The 24,857-nt window shown below is 56.8% G+C and overlaps 1 protein-coding gene across 3 annotated transcripts in view; it reads left to right on the top strand.

Annotated features, from left to right (window-relative positions):
* KCNQ4 (potassium voltage-gated channel subfamily Q member 4) overlaps positions 1–24,857 on the top strand; it is a 53,317-nt gene that overhangs the window by 25,544 nt on the left and 2,916 nt on the right. The window contains exons 2-12 of one of the 3 annotated variants that reach the window (XM_047872204.1): positions 4,421–4,511; positions 5,185–5,311; positions 5,599–5,774; positions 6,396–6,521; positions 6,910–7,020; positions 7,211–7,306; positions 10,186–10,274; positions 11,946–12,107; positions 18,979–19,199; positions 20,078–20,177; positions 22,470–22,601. In XM_047872204.1, coding sequence (XP_047728160.1) covers positions 4,421–4,511; positions 5,185–5,311; positions 5,599–5,774; positions 6,396–6,521; positions 6,910–7,020; positions 7,211–7,306; positions 10,186–10,274; positions 11,946–12,107; positions 18,979–19,199; positions 20,078–20,177; positions 22,470–22,601 — 1,431 coding nt within the window. Of the gene's footprint in view, positions 1–4,420; positions 4,512–5,184; positions 5,312–5,526; positions 5,775–6,395; positions 6,522–6,909; positions 7,021–7,210; positions 7,307–10,185; positions 10,275–11,945; positions 12,108–18,978; positions 19,200–20,077; positions 20,178–22,469; positions 22,602–24,857 lie in introns of all 3 variants that reach the window. The other 2 variants (XM_047872206.1, XM_047872205.1) reach the window with 2 other exon arrangements.

Genomic DNA, 24,857 nt, shown 5'->3' with positions numbered 1-24,857 from the left:
AAAATGTTCCAGAAAGCGGCAGTCTGACCTCTCTGTTGGGGCAATTATAGATGGCCCAAGCCAGCCAGCTCCTGCATACTACCTATAATTCTAGAGAGAGAGAAATTGGAGCCCCACAGGGGGCCAGAGGCAATCCTTAGTCCTTATTTGTTGCATGAATGAAGCCACATGGTGGTTCTGGCATTCACAACCAGACCCTGGCTTACAGCTCCTTCTCTCTGTCTCCTCTCTGCCTAAGCTCCAGACACTGATCTCCCTTCTGCTGTCCCAAGAGTGGGTGTCTGTGTGAGGACCCCTCAGGAGGACCAAGGTAGCTTGAGGGATCACACTGATTCACTGATTTGGAACAAGTCTATCCCTCCTTCCTGAGCCCCATTTCTTCATCTGGAAGATGGGGATAATTATTCAGGTGCCTGGGACACAAGATGTTCTTTATCAGATTTAATGTATCTGTTCCACTGTATTGAGCGTCTGGGGTGGAGAAACTCTCAACCAGTGTATGAAGGCAGGGGAAGTGAAGTTCAGGGGCTTTTTAAACAGTTTACCACATGGAGCTGGTCAAGGTCAGAGGCCTGCCTTCTCTTCCCTTCTCAGGAAGGGCGCTGGGGGAGTCCAACAGGTCAGGGATGGATGTGCTTAGAGCTTTGGGAGCCTTCTCAGTGGGTACAAATTGGGGGCTTTGGTGACATGGTGCTTTAATGTTTGTTTCATGTGAATTTCTGCTATTCATTTACTCAGTCTATGAAAAAAATAAATAAAGCAGAGCAAGGAGAGAGTGGGGATGGGGCTATTATTCTGGAGAGGGGGTGGTTAGGGAAGGCCTCTCGGAGGAAGTGATGTTTGAACGGAGACCTGGATGAGTAAAGGAGCAATAAATAGGCAGAGGAAGCAACAAAGCAAGTGCAAAGCCTGGAGGTGGCAATGGGTCTGGTGTTCCAGGAATGACATGGAGGTCGGGGTCAACGTGATGGAGGCGGGGGAGGGGAGGAGATGAAGTCTGAGAGGTGGGGTGGGGGCCAGAGCTCACGGGGCCTTGCTGCACATGCTGAGGAGTTTAACGTTCGCTCTCAAATGTGATGGGAATTTGGAAGTCAGGGGAGAGTTGGAGGAGAGTGATGGCGTCCAACTTTGCATTGTAGGAAGATCACGCCAGCTTTTTTGGAGAGAGTGGGTCACGGCTGGGCCAGAGTGGAGGCAGGGAGGCCAATCAGAGACGAGGTGGTGGCGGCTTGGTCAGGATGGTGAGCTGTGGACTGTGCAGGGATTTATTCTGAAGGTAGAGCCAATAGAAATTGCTAAAGGGCAGGATGTGGAGGGTGAGGGAAAGGGAAAATCAAAGGCCACTCTTAGATACTTGGCCCGAGCCCCTGGGCGGCAGGTGATGCCATTTACTGGGATGGGGAAACCCGAGGGAAACAAGATTTGAGGGCAAATGGAGTTTGGTTTTGAACATGTTTGGTTTGAGAGGCCACCAGACATCTGAGAAGAGATGCTGAGCAGACAGCTGGACATGTGAGCTGGACTCCCGGGGAGAGGCTGCCACGCCCTGTCACCTGCCAAACGGCAGAAGCGATTATGGTAAAGAGGTGGGGGCAGGATTGAAGGTGGCTCTTTCTCTGTACTTTTAAGGAAATGCATTTTAAAATTCCCATTAGTTTGTTATCACCCCTGTTTATTCTAACAAAATACGAGGAAATGCAGAGGAGCAAAAATTCAAAACAAAAGCCAAATCACTCTTAATCTTGCCACCCAGAGATAAGCCCTTCTGACTCTTGGTATGAATATTAAAAATATCTACATTTTATTTTTTAATGTTTATTTATTTATTTTGAGAGAGAAAGAGTGCGTGTGCTGGGGGAGGGGCAGAGAGAGAGAACCCAAGCAGGGATTCCCCCCCCCCGATGTAAAAAATATTTTTTAAATGTTTATTATTTATTTTTGAGAGAGAGAGACAGAGACAGAGACAGAGTGTGAGCAGGGGAGGGGCGGAGAGAGAGGGAGACAAAGAATCCGAAACAGCTCCAGGCTCTGAACTGTCAGCACAGGGCCAGACGCAGGGCTCGAACCCACACACTGCAGCGTGAGATGATGGCCTGAGCTGAAGTCGGAAGCTTAAATGACTGAGCCACCCAGGAGCCACCCTCTTTTAAAAACTCCCCCCCCCCATTTTCAAAATATAGGTATTTGGGGGGCACCTGGGTGGTTCTGTCAGTTGGACGTCTGGCTCTTGATTCTGGCTCAGGTCATGATCTCACAGTTCATGAGCTCAAGCCCCGCATCCAGCTCTGTGCTGACAGCATGGAGCCTGCTTGGGATTCTCTCTCTCCTTCTCTCTCTGCCCCTTCCCTGCTCACACTCTCTCTCTCAACATAAATAAATAAACATTAAAAAAAAGTAAAAACTGGGATCAGGTTTTATGATCTGCTTCTTTCATTTAGCCTATTGTGATGTGTCCATTTTATAGACATAGAAAGAACAGTGTTGGGAAAAATAAATTCCTGAAAGCCTCAGCAGGAAGCCCCTAGTGTGGCCCTCTCACCCGCGGATCTGACATCAACTGAACACTGGGACGGAAGGATTTCTGTCCAGGGCTGGGGTGAAGGCCCATCAAGATTTGGCTGCAGCCCTTCCCAGGGGAGGGGGTTGAATGAGATGACCTCAGCAGGGCGTTGGGGGGGCAGGCCCTCTGCCCCCGAGCCCTGGGTCAGCGGCCCTCCCCCCTCCCTGGGGGATGTGGTTTTCTGTGGTTAATTATTGAACATGAGGAGTGGGTGCTCTCCCCGCTCCTCTCCCTGTGCCTTCTGTCTTCGCTGACTCAGCTCTTGCCTGGAACTGGCCAAGGAAGCCTCCTTCTCACTCATTCATTCAAAACCCTTTGCTGACATCTGCCACCTGCCTCCTCTACCCAAGGGCATGTGCTGGGATGCAGCCCCTAAGCCTGCCCTCCAAGCAGCCTGGGAACCCCTGTCCAGGGAGGTAGAGCCATGCCCTTCACGGGTCTACCTCCCCATCAGCTTCCACTGTACAGATGTGGAGACTGGCTCAGGGAAGGTAGGGGACTGTATACGCCGGACCAGGATTTGAACCCAGGTCTCTCTGACCCTGAGCCCATGCCCCTGGCACCGTGAAACACAAATGAAGCCATATGGAAAGTGACGTGGGCCACATACACGCAGGCAAGCACTGGGAAGGGGCGATCTGAAGAGGGAACAGTGAGGCGGAGGGCATCCCCGAGGCTTCCCAGAGCCGAGGGTGAGCAGAGACTCAGCAGGCTCCGACGCTGGGGTGTTTCAGGCAGGATGCCCTGCCAGCCGTCCCAGGCGGGGAGACGCTGGGAACATTTGGGGAACGCTGTGGGTCAGTTCATAAGGGATGTGTTTCCAGAGGAGCCCATTCCCCCGGAGTCTCTTCCAGAGCACATGTGTGTCTGGCACATCCCCCTCCCAAAGAGCAGTGCTTCTGGGAGTCCAGATTCCTTGTGCTGCCTCTGCACGTATTCACATACTGAGGCCTCCAGCCTCCCTCCTCATGCCCTTTCCCCCTCTTCCCGTCCACTGGGAAGTGGGGGACCCTGGCTCTAATCTCAACTCTGTCCTGGACATAGTGAGTGACCTTGGGTGAATCCCTTTCCCTGTCTGAGCCTCAGTTTCCTCATGTGTGTGGTTGGGGTTGTGGGAAGTGTTGGCTGAGCTGGCCTATAAAGTTCTTCTCTTTTCTAAACGTCTCTCTCTGGGCTTCCCACAGCCCTCAGGGGAGTTCCAGGCCTCCATGGCATGGCTCCATGAGGCCTGATTCCCCTCCCTACCCCACTCTGAATCCTTCCCTCCTTCCCTGTCCTCCCTAGTCCCCTTTCCTTTCATAGTTGTCTCATTATTATTAATTCCCTAAGAGCCCACGAAGGCAGAGGCAATTGTCCCCATTCTGCAAATGGAGCGATGTTCCTGCCAACCTTGGAGTTCAGAGGGAGCAGAGACCCCTCCCTCAGCCGCCGACCGTGCCTGGCCCCCCAGCTGACCTCTGAGATACTTCTCTTAAGACAGTCTTAAGACCGAGGGCACCACTTGTGAATGGCTGAGCCTGGAGGCGCTTCCTGACTGTGGGAGTTTGAGCTGGTGTGTTTCCACCACCAGCCCAGACAGACCTGCCGCCCCCCAGAGGAATGACCACCTCCCCAGGCTGCCGCCCGCATTGAAGGGAACTGAGAGGCCTGTAACGGGTCTGTGAGCTCAGTAGCCCAGACCTTGGGGCTTCTCCCTTTTTTTGTCCAGCACAGAACCACAACTCCAGGGAACCCTGATTCCGATTCTGCCTTCCGGATAATTCTTCCCAAATCCTCCTGCGACCCCGCAGCCCCCTGCCAGAGGCTCCTCGGCTGTCCTGTCCGTGCAGCATTCTAACCCTCTCCATGCTGCTATTGCAGATTTTTGCTGGTCTTCAGCTGCCTGGTGCTGTCCGTGCTGTCCACAATTCAGGAGCACCAGGAACTTGCCAACGAGTGTCTCCTCATCTTGGTGAGTGCCAGAGTCCGGGTCTGAGCGAGGCCGTGTAAGGTAGCACCTTGGGGTTCAGGGTAGAGGGACAGAGAGGCTTCTTCTACTGTGGCTCAGAGAGTGGCTTGCTATGCTGTGTTCCCGGAGTTGATGGCTGCCCCTCTCTGGACTTCATCTTCTGCTTTAGAGCAAGTGTTGAGGGACCTCCTGCCGCTAAGCCAGGGCTGATGTTGGGCTCAGAGAAGAGGTTGAAAAAGCCCTACTCCTTCTCAGGACCAAAACTGCTAACTCAACCCCTGGTGTGATTTTTTTTTTTTTTTTTTTTTTCTCTCTCTCTCTAAACAGAAGCACCTTGGAAGTGGACAGCTGACAGATAGCCACCCCTTAGGTCACCCAGTCAGGGTTACTGAGTCTGGGATAGCTGGGAGGGGGAGGGCAGAGTGAAGCTCAGAAAAAGCCAGACAGCTGGTGGACAGGAAATGGAAGACAGACTGGGGCTTTCAGTCTGTGGAAGGCGCCACGTGCCTTCTGGAATTCTCCTCGGGTCCAGCCAGGTGTAAGAACGTCCAGGAGAGGTGGTCTGAGGAAATCCTGGTACCCCTAACCCAAGGACTCCGGGCTGGGCCGGTGCTGTGTGACCTGGGCCCTCGCTCCTGGAGGGTGGAGACGAGAACTCAGGCCCCTGGTCCCACAGGAATTCGTGATGATCGTGGTGTTTGGCCTGGAGTACATCATCCGCGTTTGGTCCGCGGGATGCTGCTGCCGCTACCGAGGATGGCAGGGCCGCTTCCGCTTTGCCAGAAAACCCTTCTGTGTCATCGGTAATAAGGCCTGCCCTGCCCGCGCCTGACCCCTGACCCCAAGCCTCAGGGTTGACGCCCTGATGCCACCCCTGACCCAGACCCTCGCTGCTGACAGAGATTCCACGACCCTCCCGACCCTTCCCTCCACGCCTCCCACCACGGTCCTCCCCCCTCCCTCCCCCACCCCAACCCCAGGATCGCCCCCCCCTCCCCTCCCCCGCTCTCCCCCGCAGACAGCCCCAGGATCCCTACCGCGGGTCCTGATGCACGGTGGCTTGGTGAGCTCGCCTGTCCCGCCCCTGCAGACTTCATCGTGTTCGTGGCCTCGGTGGCCGTCATCGCCGCGGGCACGCAGGGCAACATCTTCGCCACGTCTGCGCTGCGCAGCATGCGCTTCCTGCAGATCCTCCGCATGGTGCGCATGGACCGCCGCGGCGGCACCTGGAAGCTGCTGGGCTCCGTGGTCTACGCGCACAGCAAGGTGCGCCGGCGGGACGTCTCCCGGGGCCGGAGGTGGGGGGTGGGGCAGGGCCCGAGTCCAGCCCCAGGGATGGGGAGACTGTGGGCCCGGCGGGGGCCAGGCCACAGGGGCCGATCTCTGAGGCCCGGCAAGGGCCAGTCTGCAGGGGGAGGGCAGGTGCAGGCCAGGAGGAGGGGCTTGAGGGGTAAGGGGTTGAGGGGCTCAGTCCGAAGCTTCTGGGTTAGGTGAGTCTGTGTGCACAGCAAAGTGGGGAGCTGGGGCGGGTGGGGGGGACTGGATGTTGGGGTGTGTGGGGTGTTGAGGGGCGGTGGGCCTGGGGACTGAAGTCTGAACCTGGAACCTGGGGGGGGGGGGTCAAGGGCGGGGCCGGGGGCGTACCCTGAGGTCGGGAAGGCGGGGCAGGGTCTCCCCGGAAGGAGGAGCTGGGAAAGAAAGACGGGCCGCCACCCCCAGGCAACTGGAAGCGGTGGGGCGCCTTTATCCCCCCTCCAGAACACCTCTCGGGGTCATTCTGGGAACCTCCCACCTGCCCCCCTCTCCCGGGTACGCACAGTATTAGGCGCTTCCTTATACCCCTCTGGCTCGGCCCTCCTGACGTTTTCATCTTTGCTGTCACCGCAGGAGCTGATCACCGCCTGGTACATCGGATTCCTGGTGCTCATCTTTGCCTCCTTCCTGGTCTATCTGGCCGAGAAGGACGCCAACTCTGACTTCTCCTCCTACGCCGACTCGCTCTGGTGGGGGACGGTGCGTGAGGGTCTGTGCAGGGCTGCCCTTCTCCCTGGGACCCTCCCCTGCGTGACCATTGTGACCCTGACTCAAGGCTGAGCGGGCCTGTCTCTGTCCTCTCTGCTAAGGCTGGGACCCCCTGTGACCAGCCCCTGTGTTAGCCCCCATCCTGCCCCAGTAAATCTGCTTGTGCTCCATGTAGTTCCCCACACCAAGCCCTTGTGACCTTACCCCTGACCGGCATGGTGGAGTGATGGGGAGGGATCCATCTATGCCCCTAACCAGCCCCTGTGAGTGACCACAGGGCACTGCCCTCATGATCAGGCTCCCACCTGCCTGTGTCCCAACAAGCTCTTGTGGGTGGCTCCCGAGACCAGCCCTGAGGGTAAACTGTTTGTGTCCCCAGATCACACTGACAACCATTGGCTATGGTGACAAGACACCGCACACGTGGCTGGGCAGGGTCCTGGCTGCCGGCTTCGCCTTACTAGGCATCTCCTTCTTTGCCTTGCCTGCCGTGAGTCGCCATCCATTTAGGATCTCCCATCCCGGGGGAGAGAGGTCCTGGGGGCAGAGCCTGCCAAGCCCCTAGCCCCCATTTGCATGGATGGGAAAGGGACATCTCAGATGGGCAGTGATGGAGACCTTCTCTGCCTTTTGCTGTCCCCCCCCCACATCCCCCCCCACAACCACGCCTATTCCCCTAGGGCATCCTTGGCTCTGGCTTTGCCCTGAAGGTGCAGGAGCAGCACCGGCAGAAGCACTTCGAGAAGAGGAGGATGCCTGCAGCTAACCTCATCCAGGTACAAGACGCCAAGGAAGCATGAAATGAACTGGTGTATCAACTCTGTGTGTTGACCCATGCGTCCCAGTTTCGCAATTGTGGCTCCACGTTGAGGCTCAGAGAGCAGATGTGACTCTTCTGGGGTCACGTGCCAAGTCAGAGGCAGAGCTGGGATGCTAACTGGGACTGCTAGAAACTTCTCTTGCTCCCTGGGCTCAGTTCAGGACTCACCAGAGCTGCCCCACTGTCCAGCTCCAGCCCCAACTCTACATGGCCTGCACTGGAATGGGGCCTAGGGCCTCTTGTCCTGCCACCCAAAGGTGCAGTCATCAGTAAGCTCATTCCACAAGCACTCACACAAATGAATGGTGTAGCTATAAACTGAGATAAACACTTTGAAAGAAAGAAATCGTTCTCTGAAGAGTGTTTAACAGGGTCCTGGCCTGATCTGACCTTGAAGGGGAACTCAGGGATGATGACCTTGGGAAATTGACACTCGAGTTGAGAGATGGAGGACCGGTAGGAGTCAACTAGGTGTAGAGGTAAAGGGGGGAGCATTCAGGGTAAGGGAATAGCATGTGCAAAGGCCCTGTGGTGGAGGGGAACATGGTGTGTTTGGTGAACTGGAAGGAAGCTAGGGAGGCTGGAACAGAAAGCTCAAGGAGGAAGGGTTTGGGGAAGTGGGTGAGGGCCAGACCCGAAGGCCACGGGGAGGAGTTTCCCATTTTCCCATTTTCTTAAGAGCAGGGAGGAACCGCTGACAGGTATAAAGCGGGAGTGGGTGACATGATCAGATATATGTTTTGAAAATAGGTGAATGGATTGGAGGGTGACCCAGGTGTGTGTGTGAGATGATAAGAGGCTCTGGCCACAGTGTGGGCAAGGCAGGGCGCCGGGTGACCTGACTGGCATAGCAACAGACGAGATGGGGAGAAGTGGGCCGATTCTGCATAGTTAGGAGGTGAAATTAGCAGCATCAGGAGTGAGGAAGAGAGTGAGGGACATGTGTGGGGGGGTGACTTCCAGGTTTTTGGCTTGCCCAACTGGATGATCGATCGCCTTCCTCCCTGGAGGGGGGACCAGATCTGAGACACGAGGAATGTGAGCTTGGCTGGAGCACGTGGAGTCTGGGGGGCCTCAGCCCCTGAGCAGTGATGTTGACGAGGCAGCTGCATATGCGGGTCTGCGGCTGAGAGGAGAGGGGTGTGCTGGGCAGAGAAGGCTTGGAGCCGTTGCACCTGGGTAGTAATGAAGCCCAGGGCACGGATGAGTTCACCCCGCAGGGAGAGGAAAGACGACGGAGGAGACAAGATGGTCCAGAATGCTTAGGAACCCCAGCAGTTAGTGACAGGGCCCGCAGAGTTGAGCCAGTCAAGGAGACAGAGGAGGAACAGCCAGAGGGGTGGGAAGAAAACCAAGGAGCGTGTGGTCTCAGTTTCCCCCACTGTGCTGAGGCATTCTGATAGGGCATGGGCTGAGGCAAGGGCTCCAATTTTATATGAGTCTGTGACTCAGCCCTGGCTTCTCTCGAGTCAGGGTGTGTGCAAGAGAAGCCCCTGCGGGAAGTAGTTCAGGGAATACTGGCACATCCCAGCTTGGCCTGCTCCCAGCATGCCACCCTCGCACTCCCTAATCCAAGTCTGACTCACCCCCACTTATCTCTCCTCCCCAGGGTGGGAGCCCGTCCCCATCCCTGCTATCTCCAGCCACCAGCCCAGCCTTTCCTTCTCGGCATCCCTTGGGGCACAATGGCCGTTGTCCCCCGGGAGCTGGCCTTCCAAGGGGCATTGTAGGGGCAGGCGGCTGGCACTGTCCAGGCCAAGAGACAGCTGGTATTGTGGTGCCCATAATTAATGAGACAGCTCTGGCAGCTGCTCCCCAGCTCAAGCCAGGGGCCTAGGCAAGCAGGAAGTAAAAATATTCCTGTCCTAGGAGGGTGCCTGGCCAGTGAGGTCAGCAGTGGGCAGTCCCTTAAGGACAAGAGGCACCCGAAGTGGTGGGGGGGGGGGGGCATCCAGGGCTCAGTTGTGCTCTGTCCATGCCTCCCTGCCCTCCCTAATCACCCCACTCACAGTCTCTCCTTGGCTCTTCTCATTACCTGGAGGGAGAGGGACAGTCCTTCCTCTTGTCCAGCCCTCCTCCCTCCTGCTGCAGAGGAAATCCTGCAAATCTGTGGATGCTGAGGGGTTGGTAGGTGATGCTCTGATGCTCTTTCCTTCCCTCTTCAACCCCGTGGGCAGGGACAGGCAGCTGCGAAAGATGGGGTGGACTTATTAGTAGTAATTATAATTCACGCGATCAGTATTTATTCCCCTGACGTTTGCAGAGCACCTACTATGTGCTAAAGGATACAGCAGTGACCAAGACACGGCTCAGAGTCTAGGGGGAGAGGAAGACATTAATCAAATGCACAATGAATGGAGATTTACTAGCTGTGGTGGGAGGAGGTACCAGGAGCGTTCAACAGGGGAACCCGGTTGTTAAGTGTCTTCCATGTGCCAGGCACTGCACTTGGCATTTAATACACATTTGCCCTTTTAATCCTCATGATACCCTGTTAGGTAGGTAGTATTACATCTGGTTTACAGATGAGGAGACAGGGGCTCTACAGCTTCCCTTAATTTGTCCATGCTAGTAAGGGGCGAAGCTGGGACTGGAAACCCATGTCTGCCTTACAAAACCCCAGCTGTTCCCTTAGACCCCTGGCTCTGATGCCCACCTGCTCCCTACCTTGCGGGAGTCTGTCTGGTCCTGCTGATGGCTATGGAATTGAAGCTGACCTCTGGCTCTGAGTGCCCTTCGGCCGACCCAAGGACTGGGTTCCTTCTGAGGGGCTCAGAGGCTTACCTGATGCTTTGTCCCCCTCCCCCTCCCCCTTCCTCTCCCTCATACGACCAGGCTGCGTGGCGCCTGTACTCCACCGACACGAGCCGGGCCTACCTGACGGCCACCTGGTACTACTATGACAGTATCCTCCCATCCTTCAGGTAGGCCCTGCCTTCCGGTGGGGGGGGGGGGGGGCGGAATGGGTGGGCATGGGCTGGTGGTAACACCCCTTGGGGACAAGTGGCTGGGACTCAGCCCTGGAGGGTGGGGAAGGGGTGATGGCTCCCGGAGGCGTTATCAGGCTGGCTCTGCAAATCCTATGTAACGCAGAGCCCGGAGTGTCCTCTCTCCCGCCCTGTTCTGCCCCAGGAAGGCGGTGGACACTGGGCATGGGGTGGAGCCCTGCCCCATGGGGCTGCACCCCGGTTTCTGGAGAGCTGGCCGTCCGTAGGCTGACCCACAGGGCTGCCGTTCAGGGCGGTGGGCAGCCAGCTCATCTCCCCTTCGAGCTGAGGGTAGGGTTATTCCTTACCAGCCGGGTAGAGCAAGTGTGGGAGGGGCAAGAACGCGTGTGCCAGAGTTGGGTTCACGGACACACCCCAGCACCCGTGTGTGTGAACGTGACCCTATTTTTACTGGCCCTAGCACCCGGAAGTGGGTTCGTCCCACTGGCCCAGGCCAGGGTAGGACTGCCCCCGGGGGTGGCTCCACGAAGAGGATTATTAATAGCCATCTCCGAGGTTTGTGTGGCCAGGTGCCCGGCCAGGCCCTTGGGCAGGAATGGAGACCACAGAGTGTGGCTCAGTCCCGCGGGCAAGCGGGCATCTAGCACGAGGCTGGGCTAGGCTGCTGTGCTCAGCGCTTCTGCGGGCAGGTCTTTTTCCTGATTAGTTCTCCAAGAGCAGCTCTTGCGTGATTCCACTCACCCCTACACCTGGCTCCCCCTCCCTGCTCCCCCCCTGCCTCCAGGGGCTTCCTAGGGGAGGAACAGGAGAGAAGGGGCTGGGAAGGGGGGCTCCACTTGACAGACGCAAGCTCCTACCTCAGAGACAGGGGTCGTAGAAGGAGCCTCCCTTTCCAGGGGTAGACTTGGGGAGTGGGGCAGGGGCTGGTTTGTTAGAAGTATGGTGTATGTGAGGCGGAGGGAAGATTTGGGGATAGTGTTGGGCCCTCCAGTAAGAGGAACAGAGCTTTGGTATGGAGATTCTAGGTCCATGGGCCTGCTGCTCCTTAGAGCTCAGTTTCCCCATCCATACAATGGGAAGGCAGAGGGGAGATATCCTCCTTGGGTTATGGAACCAGGAAATGCCCTGGAGGCTTAGGAAGAAGCTGAGCCCCAATCTGGTCTCCAAGAACCCAGTGGCAGGAGTGGATGCTGCAGGAGTGGGAAGCCGGGATAGCTACCCAATCAAGTCTCTCTCCTGCGCCTCAGTTTCCCCCTCAGATCCCGTCGGATCTGGAGGGTGAGGATTTCAGGGCTGCTGCTGGCCTCCAGGGAGGCACAGCTTCATGTCTGGGCACTCTGCTTGATGAGCAGAGAGGAGGCTGGATTTGAGCTCCCACTTGCCACCTTCTGAGGGTGCCCTCAAGTTGTGCCCCGCCTGCAAAACCGTACCCAGCAGCCCTGAGGATTTCCCAAGAACTGGGTGCAGAAAAGGAGGGAGGAAGGCTCGTCTCTCCCACCTGCGACCCTGCCTGTTCTGGCTTGGGGTGTTTGGTGAGCACCTCTAGAGGCAGAGCCTGGCAGGATCTGAGCTCTGGAGCTCGGTGCCCACCAGGTGAGCGGGTGGTGCCACGGCCCTGCCTGCCGCTGATGGCGCCCTCTCCTGCAGAGAGCTGGCCCTCTTGTTTGAGCACGTGCAACGGGCCCGCAATGGGGGCCTACGGCCCCTGGAGGTGCGGCGGGCGCCGGTACCCGATGGAGCACCCTCCCGTTACCCGCCCGTTGCCACCTGCCACCGGCCGGGCAGCGCCTCCTTCTGCCCTGGGGAAAGGTAGGGGCCCCCCGGGGCCGCCACCTCCTCTTGCTTCTCCTCCTCCTCTTCCATTCGTTGTCTCATCCTCTCTCAGACCTGCCTGCAGCCACCATGTGGGTGTCTGGGCCTGTTCTGGGGACTCCCCGGCTCTGTCATGAGGCCTGGGCAGTTGTCGTCGGATGGCCTGACAGGTACAGACGGAAAGCCTCCCTGCAGAGGCCAGGCTGGACTCACCTGTTTGTCACCTGGGGCTCTAAGGGTCTGAGTGGGGGAGCTATCCGCACTGTCCTTTCCCAACACCTCCTCCATTCATTCCATTGTCCTCTTTCTTTCTCTGTTTCCGCGTCCCCCTCACTCTTCCATCCCTGCACCCCCATCCCTCCTGGGCAGCTGGAGAGAGGAGGAGGCCGCTGGCCACAGGTGCTTACGGCTCAGGTAATCGTGGGCACCATTCTGGGGCATGAGGGCAGGGAACCCCCTCCCCCAGCATGTTCCTCTAGAAGGGGCTTGCCCCTGAACTTGCCTCTCGGGAGTGAGGAGCCAGCTGGAGAGAGAGCTCTGTGCCTAAGAACCGCTCTAGGACCTACGTAAACGCAACCAATGACTAATGCTCTTGTCTTGTGCAACCCTTGTCCGCAGCTTGGCTAATCCCAGAGGGTCCTCTTGGGATGCTCCTATAATGCCTTTCTTCCTTATTGAGGGACATTTTGCTGCTCGTAACTGTCTCTTTCCCCTTGACCTGTCTCTCCTGGAGCTTTTGCATCCTGAAAGAAGAACAAAGAAAGAACGATGCTCACCCCCACATAAATGTTCAAAATAGTGGGGTTTCAGGCATTTTTGGATAAGGGAAGCTCACTAACTCACAGTATGGGAAAGTGGCCGCTCCCATAGAAGTGTAGCTTTGAGGTCAAGGATTCAATCCCCCCTCATTCCTCCCCTGACCCCTACCCATCTCTTTCTTTTGTTTCATCTTCACACATCATCCCTGATCAGCCAGGTAGACATCTGGGCGTTGAGCCTCAGTTGTGATTCTGAGGCCAGGACCCAGAACAAGGGAGGGGAGAAGAGACCAGCCATTCAGTGATCAGAAGGTGGCGTGGTGAAAGTTTGTCTCTGCCGCCTGATGCTGTGTGTCCTTGAGACAGTCACTGAGGGACTCTGGGCCTCTGGGTCCTAGGCGGAACATCAGCAATGTTTAGGATGATCGGGGGCTCTGGGTTCTCTGGGTTTCTGGGCTTAAAAGGCCTGGGGAACAGGGAGGAGGGAGTGTTGGTGCAAAGGATGCTGGGAATGACATTTCTTCCCTCTTCTCGGTGAGGGCATTTCTGGCCAGGGACCGAACAGGAAGCAGGGAGAATGAGGGTCCCTCCAGGTCAGGGGGTAGAGGGAGGGGCAGCATGACTGGGCAGGCCAGGCTGGGAGCTCCCTGGAAGAGAGTCCCTGGTGTGGTCCTAGCCGGATTCTCTTGTCCCTGCCTGAAGGCCTTTCGCTGTCCTCCCCAACCTCACCCAACCACCGCTTATAGGTAAGACTCAAGAGTTTTGGTATTTGAGCAGCCCTGCCCAGGGCCTGAACCAGTGCTCTCTGGAGCGTCCGGTTTGCTCTGGTGTCACCTTGCCTGGATAGAAAGGTACTGAAAATTGAAACTAACCTGGAGCGGAACACCCCTCCCTCCCACCGCTGCTCCAGGACTCTGGGTCCCCCAAAGCCTAGGACCAGATGACTGCTAGGGGCTTGGCCATCACTAACTCCCAGCCTTGTGTCTGTCTGCCCTGGAGTATCTGTGTGGCTGGGGCTCACGGTGATGGTGGTGGAGTGTCCCTTCTTCCCAGAGACCCCAGGGGTTTGAGCTGTGACTTCTAGGACATCAGTCATCAGGCTCAGGCCAAGTGGGCATATCCTCACTCTTGGCTTTCTGGACCTATGGGGTGGGTACTCCAGACAGGACCCCCCCCCCCCCCACACACACACACCCACATACACTTATATACTCCTCCTCATTGGTCATCCCCTTAGTGCTACTTGTGGATGGACCCAGGCTGAGCACGTTCCAAGACTACAAGGAACAGAACTTCCTGGGGGATGGTATTGCCAGGGTCAGCACCTCCTCTCTTTGAGGTTTCTTGATGAGGCGCTAAGATGATATTTCTCAAGGCATGGTCCACTGACTTCCTGAATCAGCACCTGTGGGGTGTTTGTTCAAAATGCGGATGCCCGGATGTCTCCCCAAGCCCACAGAAGGAGAATCTCTGGAGAAGAGGCACAGAATTCTGCCTATTTAACACGCTCCCCAGGAGATCCGTGTGCAGATCTTGAGAATCTCTGCATCCTGGGGATGCGGGCTGGAGGATGATTTGGGTGGGGGTTCTTCTCTCCCACCAGCCACAGGAAGCCAGCCCCATCCTGGCAGCCCCCCCATGCTCTGCCCACCTGCCCCCTCCCCACTAACCTGTTTGTGTCTTGTTCTCAACTTCCAGCCAGATGTTTAGTAATAAACGGAGTTTCTTTCGGATCCACGCCAGCTGGAGACCGAGGTACCCCCTCGCCTGCTCCTCCTGTCCCCACTCCTCCTTGCCCCAGCCAGTTCGGGGGCTGGAGAGGGGGACAGGATAGGCCAAGGACAAGGTGCATGTGCCTGCCGCCTGCCGTCTGCCTTGGGTCCCTGATGAGCCTCTTACCTTCCTGGGGATGCCTCTGCCAGGTCTGGGGGGCAGACTCTGGAGGGACTCTGCCAGGAGGGACATCGGTAGGAGCCTTGGGATGAGTTCTGGCTCTGCCGCTGACCCCCGTGTGATCTTGGTCAAATTGCTTCCCTTCTCTGGACCTCAGTTTCCCATCTGTGGAATGGGCAGATTGAACTAGAGGCTCTCTGAGGGTCCTTCCCACTCTGACTTTTGCCGGGCTTTGGGTTTAGCTTCCTGGCTTCCCACTGCCCACCTAGGGACCTAGAAGATGCCTGAAGGAGCTGGGATTGGCACCTCTTCTGCTAACTCTAGAGCCCGACTCTTAAAGCTGCATCACCAGTACTTTCCTTGGTACCTGCCCTGTGCTAGGCCCTGCACTAGGGACACAGTGATGAATAAAATGGTGCCTGGAGCGTTGCAAAGAGCAATTGCTATTCAGTGTGATGAATGCAACAAAAAGAGGAAGCAGAGGGGCTACGGAGCCAAGGTCAGGCACTTCACCTCCCAGAGGAGGCCCCAAAAGGAGTGGACGTGAGGGAGGGCATCCCAGGCCAAGGAAGCAGCGTGCACCAAAGCAAGGAGGTGAGAGAGCACAGCCGTGGGAAGGGAGCAGGCAGCCCAGTGTGGCCAGATTTGAGAGTGGTGGGGGGGGGGGGAGTGTGTCAGGAGTGAGTTGGGGGCAGAGCCGGATCCCGAAGAACCCCAGAGCCCTGCATGAGCATCATCCTGTAGGCCCTGCCTGGCAGCCTGGGCTCACTGAGTCTCGGGTTTCCCCAAAGTGCCTCTGGAGCTTTGTGGGGTTGAGGGGCCCAGGAGTAGATGGGTGACAGAGCTCCTGGCTGCTCATCCAAGACGCAGTGCTTCTTAGGGATAGGGCTCTGGATCTGAACCCGGCCACCACTCACTAGCTAGGGGACCGTGACCATAAGCCCTGGGGGCCTCAATTTCTTCCGAAGTAAAACGTAGACGGTAATAGCATCTGCTTCCACTCGAACTGGGCCTGGCTCATAGGAAGTGCTGTATGAATGGCTGGCCTTGTTAAATGTGGTATGATGAGCAGTTAAGATCTTATTTAAAAAAAAAAAAAAAAGCTTGGAAACCGTAGCTGAAGGAAATGGGGATACCCCTGAAGGGTTAAGCCAAGACGTTGCTGGGTTAGATCTGCCCCTTTGCAAGGTGACTTCAGCTATGTGGGCATGATGGCCAGGAAGGGTAGGGCCAGAGAAGAGGGGCCAACATTGAGGCTGCCTCTATAGTCCTGAGAAGTGGGGCTTTATGCAGCACCAGAGGGGTAGGCTGCCTCTTCCCCGTGCAAGCTTGGCCTTCGGTATCAGAATCCTTAGAGTCATTCCATGTGGAAGCGAGCATAGGGGTGGGTCCAGCAAGGCAGTCAAGGGCAGCTTGTGCCCAGAGCTTGCCCCCACCTCCCACCCAGGATAGCCTCAGTCAAGCCTACCCCATCTGGGTTCCAGGCACCAACCGACCCCTTAGGCCAGTTTCTCAACCTCGGCACCGTGGAAGTTTGGTTCGGATCATTCTTCACTGGGGGGGGGGGGGGGGGGGGGCGGCTGTCACGTGCATTATGTAGCATAGTTTAGCGGCCTCCCCGGCCTCAACCTGCTAGATGCTGGCAGCAGCCTCCAGTGGGCCAACCAAAAATGTCTCCAGATAGTACCAAACGTCCCCTAGGGAGTGAAGGTGCTCTCAGAGAACCACTGCCCTAGACACTCTCCTAATTGCTAGTCCCAGAAAAAGAACACAGTCTCTCAAGTCAGGAAAAACTGGGTCCTGGTCCTTGCTGCATCCACAAGGGCTCTGTGACTTTGGGCAGGCGGGTTTACCTCCTTTCCAGTCTGTAAACTCAGGATGGTAAACGTGGAGCCCAGCACACAAAGAGGCCGAGAGAGCTGGGAGGGCCAAGGCATTCAGACAGGACCTTGAGTGTTCTGAGGAGCTTGGGAAGGGAAGGAGCACTTCTGATGTCCACCGTGTGCCAGGTTTCTTTCCATTTTGTTTGGGCATTTAGGCTCCAGAGAGGCTGACGTGAGCCATTTCCTGGGCCCTGCCCAAGGAGCTGGAATCTAGAGCCTCCCCTGGGAAAACAGTGCCTCCTTCTGTTGCAGAGGGGCCCAGGGCCTCTGGCTGGAAAGTTACAGAACCCCACAAACCAGGCTGGAAGCTCCTTCAACCATCACAGCATCAGAGCTGGAAAGGGACCTTTCAAGGCCTCTAGTGCAAGCCTCCAGACCCGTTCCTCCCTAAGTCCCGCTGAGAGCAAGCTCAGTCTTGCTTGCACACTTCTCGTGACAGGGAGGTCACCCCCTTCTCCCAGAACGTCATTGGAGTGATGTGCCGGGCGCAGAGATCCGGGGTTCCAGGCCCTTGGCTAAGTGGCAGGGCCTTCTCCACCCCCCTCTTGCTCTCCCCCTTGGAGGAGTGGGGGACAAAGGAAGGGGCTGCACGGGCCGGGTGGGTGGGGGGTGCTTGCCAGCATGAGGAGAGCCCCGAGGAATGGCTCTGCAGAGGAAAGTTTGGGAGAGCCAACCTCAAACTTTGGTTGGAACCTTTGGGTGCATTGAGGGGATCCTGGGCCAGCAAACAGCATGCTGGATTGTGGGGCTGCCTCGTCCTTCCCTTCTGATATCCTCAGGGCCCTAATCCATGACCTATGTAACCTCTCCCTTCTGGGCAGAGGCCCCTACTCCTAAGGATGGCCCTACATCCTGGCTGCCTTCCCGAAGGTGCCCCTGGTTTCGACGTCTTCCTCACCGCAGCACCTTGGCTCTGTACCCTGGACCCCATGCCCCAGGCATGGGGGACCCTAGCTCCCACCCAGCCCTGAAACCAGAATCCGTCCTCTGCTTAACTCTTGACCCGAAAGCCCCTGACAGTAGGCGACACAGTTTCCTCCCCCAACCCTTGCCCCACCTTAGGCCTCCTCCAAGACTGGCTGGTGCTCTCCTGAGCCAGGGCCCCAGACGTTTGGGGTGGAAGGGCCCCCAACCTGGGAAGGTCCCCACAGCAGGGAGGCAGTGGTGACACCCCAGGGCATGGGATGGGGGACGTTTGCCTAGGTCCTATTCAGACAGTGATAACATGGTCCTTGAAACTCTTGGACACAGAGTTTCTGTACCAGGTACTGGTTAACCTGGGCACGTCCTGGACAACCTGAGGCCTCCCCGCATCTGTCTTCCTCCAAGATCTGGGGGGATGTGGTGGGGAGCTGGGGTGTGGGAAGGGAAGTCTGAGCACACACACAGACATGCACAGGTGCATTCCCGTGCACACAGACACGTGTGGGTGTTGTTGAAATGGGGGTTCATTAGGCAGTGGGGGGTGTGGGTCTGGGAGGGAGGACATCAGTCCAGGTGGGCAGAGCTCAGGCAGTGGAGACCACAGAACCAGGTTACAGGCCTTCACCGGGAGGCTGGGCACCAGGCACGTCTGGGGCAGATATGAGGGCCCAGTAGCTGGACCCTCTGTAGCCGGCACACCGCGCCCCGTAATAGGGGCACTATTTACGCCAAAATCTGCGTGGTCCTGCAAAGCTGCACTAGGTCCTAAAGCCCTGACCTGACCGGTGTGGGATCAGAGAGCTCTGGCAGGAAAGGAAGAAAATGTGGACACGTGTCCACACCCTGGTACCTGGGTACCCACACCGTCACATGTGCGCACACGCACGCACACAGACACGCACACGTGCACAAACACACACCCTCGACTCCACGCGGCCTGCCTCTGTGTACAGTGAGGACCCAGAGGCCTTTCTCAGTGTGCATGGCCAGGTGAGCCTCTCCACCCCTCAGCAGCCTGTCTGTGCCCAGAGGGTGGCCATCTCCACCTCCACCCACCCACCTGAGCCAGACCCAGCTCTCCCATCCTCCTGTCTGTCTCTGACTCCTTTCTTGGGTCTCTCACTCCTTCTGTCCTGACATCTGTCTCCTGTGCACCCCTTATCTGTCCGTGCAATGAGGGGTGGGAGATGGGGGTAGGGAGGGGATCGACTCAGACTGACCCTGCAGCAGCTTCTTGTAGGAGTCAGGGTCCCCCTCACCACACCCTTGTTCCATCCCCAGAGTCTCCACTTGGTGGAGAATCAAAAGCCAGTAGCCACGCCCAAGTCCTAAGTCAGCGGTGTCCCCACGCACACCCGCCCCCAGCTCCAGCTAACTCGGCTCTCTCCCCCACCCGACCTGCCCTGCCAGCAGCCGGATGGCCATCAAGGACCGCATCCGCATGGGCAGCTCCCAGCGACGGACGGGCCCCTCCAAGCAGCACCTGGCGCCTCCACCGATGCCCACCTCCCCGAGCAGCGAGCAGGTGGGTGAGGCCACCAGCCCCACCAAGGTACAGAAGAGCTGGAGCTTCAATGACCGCACCCGCTTCCGGGCCTCCCTGAGACTCAAACCCCGCACCTCTGCTGAGGGTGAGCCCCTGGGGGTCTGGGACCCGGGACCTACCTGCATGGGGGGCAGGGTGGGGACACAGTCCGGGCTGGGGGCAGAAAGACGGTTCTAGTCCCAGCTCTATAGCTGATGGACCATCTTTGGGCTCTGGTCTTCTGGTCTGTGAAATGGGTGTCGTGACACCTGCTTTGCTGGCCTCTGGAATCAGATGAGAATTCAGAGGGTGGCACTTGGTAGTGGTTAAGAGTACAGGCTTTGGAGCCCGGCTGCCTGGGTTTGAATCCTGGCCTTTGCCACTTATTGGAAAGTTACAGAATCCCACAAACCAGTCTTTGGGGAGAGGGTGCTGACCTATGGGAATCTGGGCATGGCTAGTGCCCAGGGCCTCTTCTTCCCTGCCCAAGAAGCTGCCTGGCCTTCCCCCACTCCTGCCCCCCCATGGAACAAGGATAGTATCCCCTCTCCATGCAGCGTACTGGCCTGGGAAGAAGCATTTCTCTTCCCTGGGGAGAGAATGACTTGCTTTCCAGGGCCCTTCCCCCTTGTCTCCGGGGCTAACTGTCCTGGTGGGACCATAGGCCTTCCTCCGGGGCTGTGTGTAATTTGCCTCAGGCCAAACCAGAAGTGCCCTAAAGCAGCTTCCGCTCACCTGGCCACTGGGCAGATTCTTACTCTGACTGGTCGCAGGGCAGAGGGGCACGCAGTAAACCAGGGTTTTCCACCCTGGGTAAGGCAGCTAGGGAGGCAGGAGCCTGGTCTGCCTCGTGCCCCCAGGAAGGTTCTGCACCCTTACTGAGCCTCTCTTTATCGGTATCTCTAAGGGTGGCTCGGCAAGTGGTGGTCGGGGTTGGGAGTGGCCCCCTTCTGCTGCTACCACTCGGGCCCCCTGACTTTGCAGAGGGCCCCTCGGAGGAAGTGGCAGAGGAGAAGAGCTACCAGTGTGAGCTCACAGTGGACGATGTCATGCCTGCCGTGAAGACGGTCATCCGCTCTGTCAGGTGAGACTGAGGCCCGAGGTGCCCCACCCCCCCCGGCCCCCCAATCCGTCTGCCACCCATTGTGGCTCCCCGTCTGGGGCCTGCCCTCATGGCCAGGCCTGGCCTAGCTCCCGGGCACACCAGCTGCTGCCCGCCTGGCACCCTTGGCGGTGCTGGCTGGCGGGGGCCCTGGAGTGTGGGTGGGGTGGGAGGGGCATATGGCTCCCAGCAGGGTTTGCTCATCCCCTTCACATCTGGAGGGCCGGCTGGGTAGGGCGGTAGGCTCGGCTGCCCACCACGGTCCCTCTCCTCACCCCTTTCTCTCCCCGCTAGCTGTGTACCAGCTACCTACTCTCCCTGCGTCTGTCCTGTGTGCTCTTTCCCCCCATCTCTGTGTCTCACTCCATCTTCCTTTTGCTTCTGTGTCTCAAAGTTCCTCTCTCTCTCCTTGGGTGTTTTGACCTCAGCTTGTCGGTCTCCCCCAGGGCTTCCTCTAGAGCAGTGCTTTTTCAAACCACAGGTCCCAACAGTTTGAAATCAACTTAGTGAAATCAACTTAGTGGGTCACGGTCAGCATTTAAAGAAAAAAAAGAATAGAAAATAGCAGAGTGCATCCCCTGTAGGAAGGATAAATAATGTTTATGAAACCTACATTGAGGTTGTGTGTGTGTGTGTGTGTGTGTGTGTGTGTGTGTGTGTGTGTGTGTGTATCCTGGTTTCTGATGTAAAATGTATTTCTTATGGTGGGTCTTGGTTAAACGAGTTTGAATGCCCCTGCCCTGCTGACTCTATCGGCTGTCTCCCTGCCTTGACAAGAGTGGGCCAGAGTCCCCCGAGCCCTTTAGCCATGGCTCAGCCATCATCTAGCCCCCAAGCTTCTTGGCGTGGAGTCCTGGCCTAGACTCTGTCTCCGGCCTGCAGCTCTAGCTCCAGAGACCTCCTTCACCCCCAGGCCTTCCAGACTCACCTCCTCTCTTCTCTGTCTGATGCATCCACCCACAGGCTCTTTCCTTTGTGTTCTTTGTAAAATCAGAGTCAGCTGGATCCCCCTCTACTCCCCAGAGAGTCTGAGGCCTCTCCCCACCCCCTTTTCATACATGCTGTCTCTCCCCCTCCAAGTGAGGCTTCTGGAACACATCGCCTGAGCTGCCACATAGCCTGGGTCAGCTCTCCTTGGCCACCCCACAGAGCAACTCACACCCAGCATACCCCAAACCTGCTCCTCCTCCCGTGTCCCCATTTCAGGCAGGGGCACCACCATCCATCCTGTTGCCTAAGCCATGGGCATCATTCTGCACTCAGACTCAGAAGCCTTGATGTCCCTTTTTGTCCTGAATTGCTCTAAAACTGCCAGCTCCTGGCTTAAGCCCAGCCCCTAGGTCTAGTCTTCCTGCCCAAGACTCTGCCCCTCCAGGGCATTCTCCGCATAGGCTGGCAGAACCATCATGCTAACATAGAGGAAACCACAGGGCCCCTTCCTCAGCACCCCAATTGCTCATTGCCTGATCTCTGCCAGGGATTCAGGGCTCTTCGGAGTACCTCTTCCTCCTACCCACCAGCCTCCTTTGCAAGGCCAATCTCTTTCCCTGTCTTCTGTGCCACCCTACCTCCCCAGGGGGTGGGGGGGGGGTGGAACTGACCCCTTATCTTCACATTCTGTTCCAGCTACTTTGAATGGAATCTTGCTCATATGCCTCCATGTCTCTCTGTGTCCAGAAAGCCTCCCTTCATCCTCCTCTTGCCTTGGGGATGGAAAGTATCACTCTCAAGACTTGTCCTCTGACCTCCCCAGCTGAGGTCCCCCTTCTCCTGGTCCCAGACTATGAGAGGTCTCTCCATTCCTCGACACAGCCCTTGTCTCCCCATAATTGTGTGTCCTGTCTCCCACCCCAGAGCAGGGCTCCTGAGACCTGGGGTTGGATCTGATGCCCCTTGGGTACCCAGGGTCCAGCACAGTGGCACTAACAAGCATGTGTGGAGTGAAAGCAAAAATGTCTTCCCCCAAGTGGTCTTGATCATCAGTGTTCACAGATGCCTGCCCTGTGTCCAAGCTAGCAGAGAGAAACCAGGCCCAGTCCCTGACCTCCCAGGCAGATACAGGCACATTAAAAACCAACCAACCAACCAACCAACCTATGAGGGCTGAGGGTGGAACGTGGTGGGTAGGGAAGGAGGCTGGGAGCCTGACCCAGCAGAAGCTGTTTGCGGTGACCCAAGCAGAAGATGCCCTCATGGTAGACAAATGGTTAGCAAAGGGATGGAAAAGGGGCTGGGAAGGAATCCCCTCCCGCTGAGACCCCCCTCTCCCGACAGGATCCTGAAATTCCTGGTGGCCAAAAGGAAATTCAAGGAGACGCTGCGACCGTATGACGTGAAGGACGTCATCGAGCAGTACTCTGCCGGGCACCTGGACATGCTGGGCCGGATCAAGAGCCTGCAGGCTCGGTGGGTGCTCCGGCAGTGAGGCCGTGGCCCCAGCCCCCCACCCAAGGACTGCTCGTGGGAGCCCCTCCGCTCGCGCCCGAACAGAGCCCCGAGCGCCCCCTAGGGACCGCGGAGGGAGCTGGAGTTTTTGGCCTGGGCAAGGCCTCTGGCTTGCAGCTCGCCACCGAGGCTCCACCCTGCACCTGTTCCAAGCCTGAAGGACCCAGGCGCAGGTCCTCTGTGCGAACCCTACTGACCTGCACTCCTCGGGGGACGTCTTTAGATGACTGTTTCCTGGTCCTAAAAGAATAGGATGAAAATAATCAGTGATCTCCCATCTCCCAAGGGGATAGGCAGATTGTCCTCAGTGGGACCCACCTCTGGCCTCTGGGACCCACTGGCACCTCTTCTCTCCACCTAGCGTATAGGAAGAATTCTTGCACCAGGACCCTAATCACCTACACCTTTCCCTTCTCCTCTTGTGGCCTGAATTATCACTGCCCATTCATTCACTTGTTTCCTTAAATAATCGTTGGGCTTTTGTTACTTGCCAGATAGTGAGGCTCTGGTGGAAAGCAAAATTCCCAGCCCCCGTGGAGCTTTGATTCTAGTGGAAGGAGAGCAGATGATAAAATAAGTGAAACTAGACAATGTCAGATGATGATAAAGGCTCAGGAGAAAACTAAGGGTTAGGGTGTTGGGGATTGTGATTTTAAATAGGCAAGAAGCTGACATTTGAAAAAAAAAAAAAACTGGAGGAGGGGCAACCAGCCCTGTGGCTGTTTAAATAAAGAGTTTTCAGAGGTAATAGCAAGAGCAAAGACTTGGGCAGGTGTCTGGGGTATTGTTTCAGGAACAGGAAGGAGCCCAGTGTGTCTGTTCTCTAGCCCGAGAGAAGTAGGCAAGATTAGAAGGCGAATGGCATTTGGACTGTTTAAAGCCCTGTAGGCCACTGCAAACACGCTTGCATTCATCCAGGGGGAGATGTAAGCCTTGGAGAGCTCTGAGCAAAGGACTGACAAGATCTGAGTTACATTTTAAAAGGAGCACCCTAAGTGCTGTGCTGAGAATGACCTACGAGGGGGCTAGGGTGGAAGCAGGGCGATCAGTAAGGAGGCTACTTCAGATGTCCAGATGTCCAGAGATGATGGGGACTTGGACCAGGGTGGCAGCAATGGAGGTGGGGAGAAATATGCCGACTCCAGATATATTTTGAAGGTAGAGGTGACAGCGTTTTCTGATGGGGTATAGGAGAAAAAAAGAGTCAAGGCCTGAAGCCAAGGGTTTTGGCTTGAGCAACGGGAAAAAGTTGCTGTTTGTCGACATGGAGGAGGCAATGACTGTGGCACGTCTCGCTCGGGAGAGTTGGGGAGTGTTGGGTTATGATGCCCATCGGACATCTAAGTGGAGTATTGCTCTGGCAGCCAGACAGAGGAGTGTGGACTTCCAGGGAGAGGTGTGGGCTGGAGATACAGCTTTGGTACCAACAATGTACAGAGGAATTGCAAATCTGGAACTGAAGACGTCGCTTCGAGTGAATAGAGAAAAGAGGTCCCAGGAGTGAGCCTTGGGGCCTACAATGTTTTGTGGCGGGAAAGGAGGAGGAACCAGCAAAGAAAAGTGAGAAGGAGAAGTCGGTGAGGAAGGAGAACCGGGAGAAGGTGGTGGTTTCCACCCCAAATGAAGTGGAGGAGGAAGGGTGATCAGATGTGTCCGGAGGCTGCTAAAAGGTCAAGTTTAATGAGGCCTCAGAACTGATCATGGAATTTAGCAACATGGAGGTCATTTGGATTTTGACAACAGCAGTTTTGGTGAGATGGGGGGAATGAAAGCGTGACCGGAGTAGGTATAAGAGAGAAAGGGAGGAGAGCAGTTGGAGAAGCGGACAGAGATAACATTTTCAAGAGTCATGCTTGTAAAGGAGAGCAGAAAAATCAGGTGGGACCAGCTCCAGGCTTGTCCACCTTATAACCCACATCCCCGCTTGTGTCTCTCTCTCTTTTACCTGTCCTCCCACCAGGCAGTGGATTTACTTGTCATGTGTTCGTGTGTGGTGCCTTTGCTCGGCTAGTCTGAAAACACTCAAAGCAGGGGCCCAGGGCCCTCCATCCAGCTGTCTCCATTTGTCAGGGGCAAAATGGTCCCTTCTCCCTATTGCGGGCTGTGTCTCCCCGTTCAGCAGGCAATCTAGGGTTCTCGAGTGAGGGACGGGGGCGGGGGGTGGGGGTGGGGCGCGTGTGACTAGGTGCTTCGACGCCCAGAAGGTTACCTTCTTCC

This window comes from Prionailurus viverrinus, chromosome C1, assembly GCF_022837055.1.
Source record: "Prionailurus viverrinus isolate Anna chromosome C1, UM_Priviv_1.0, whole genome shotgun sequence".
Taxonomy (NCBI): Eukaryota; Metazoa; Chordata; class Mammalia; order Carnivora; family Felidae; genus Prionailurus; species Prionailurus viverrinus.
This window is presented reverse-complemented; position numbering and strand designations above follow the sequence as displayed.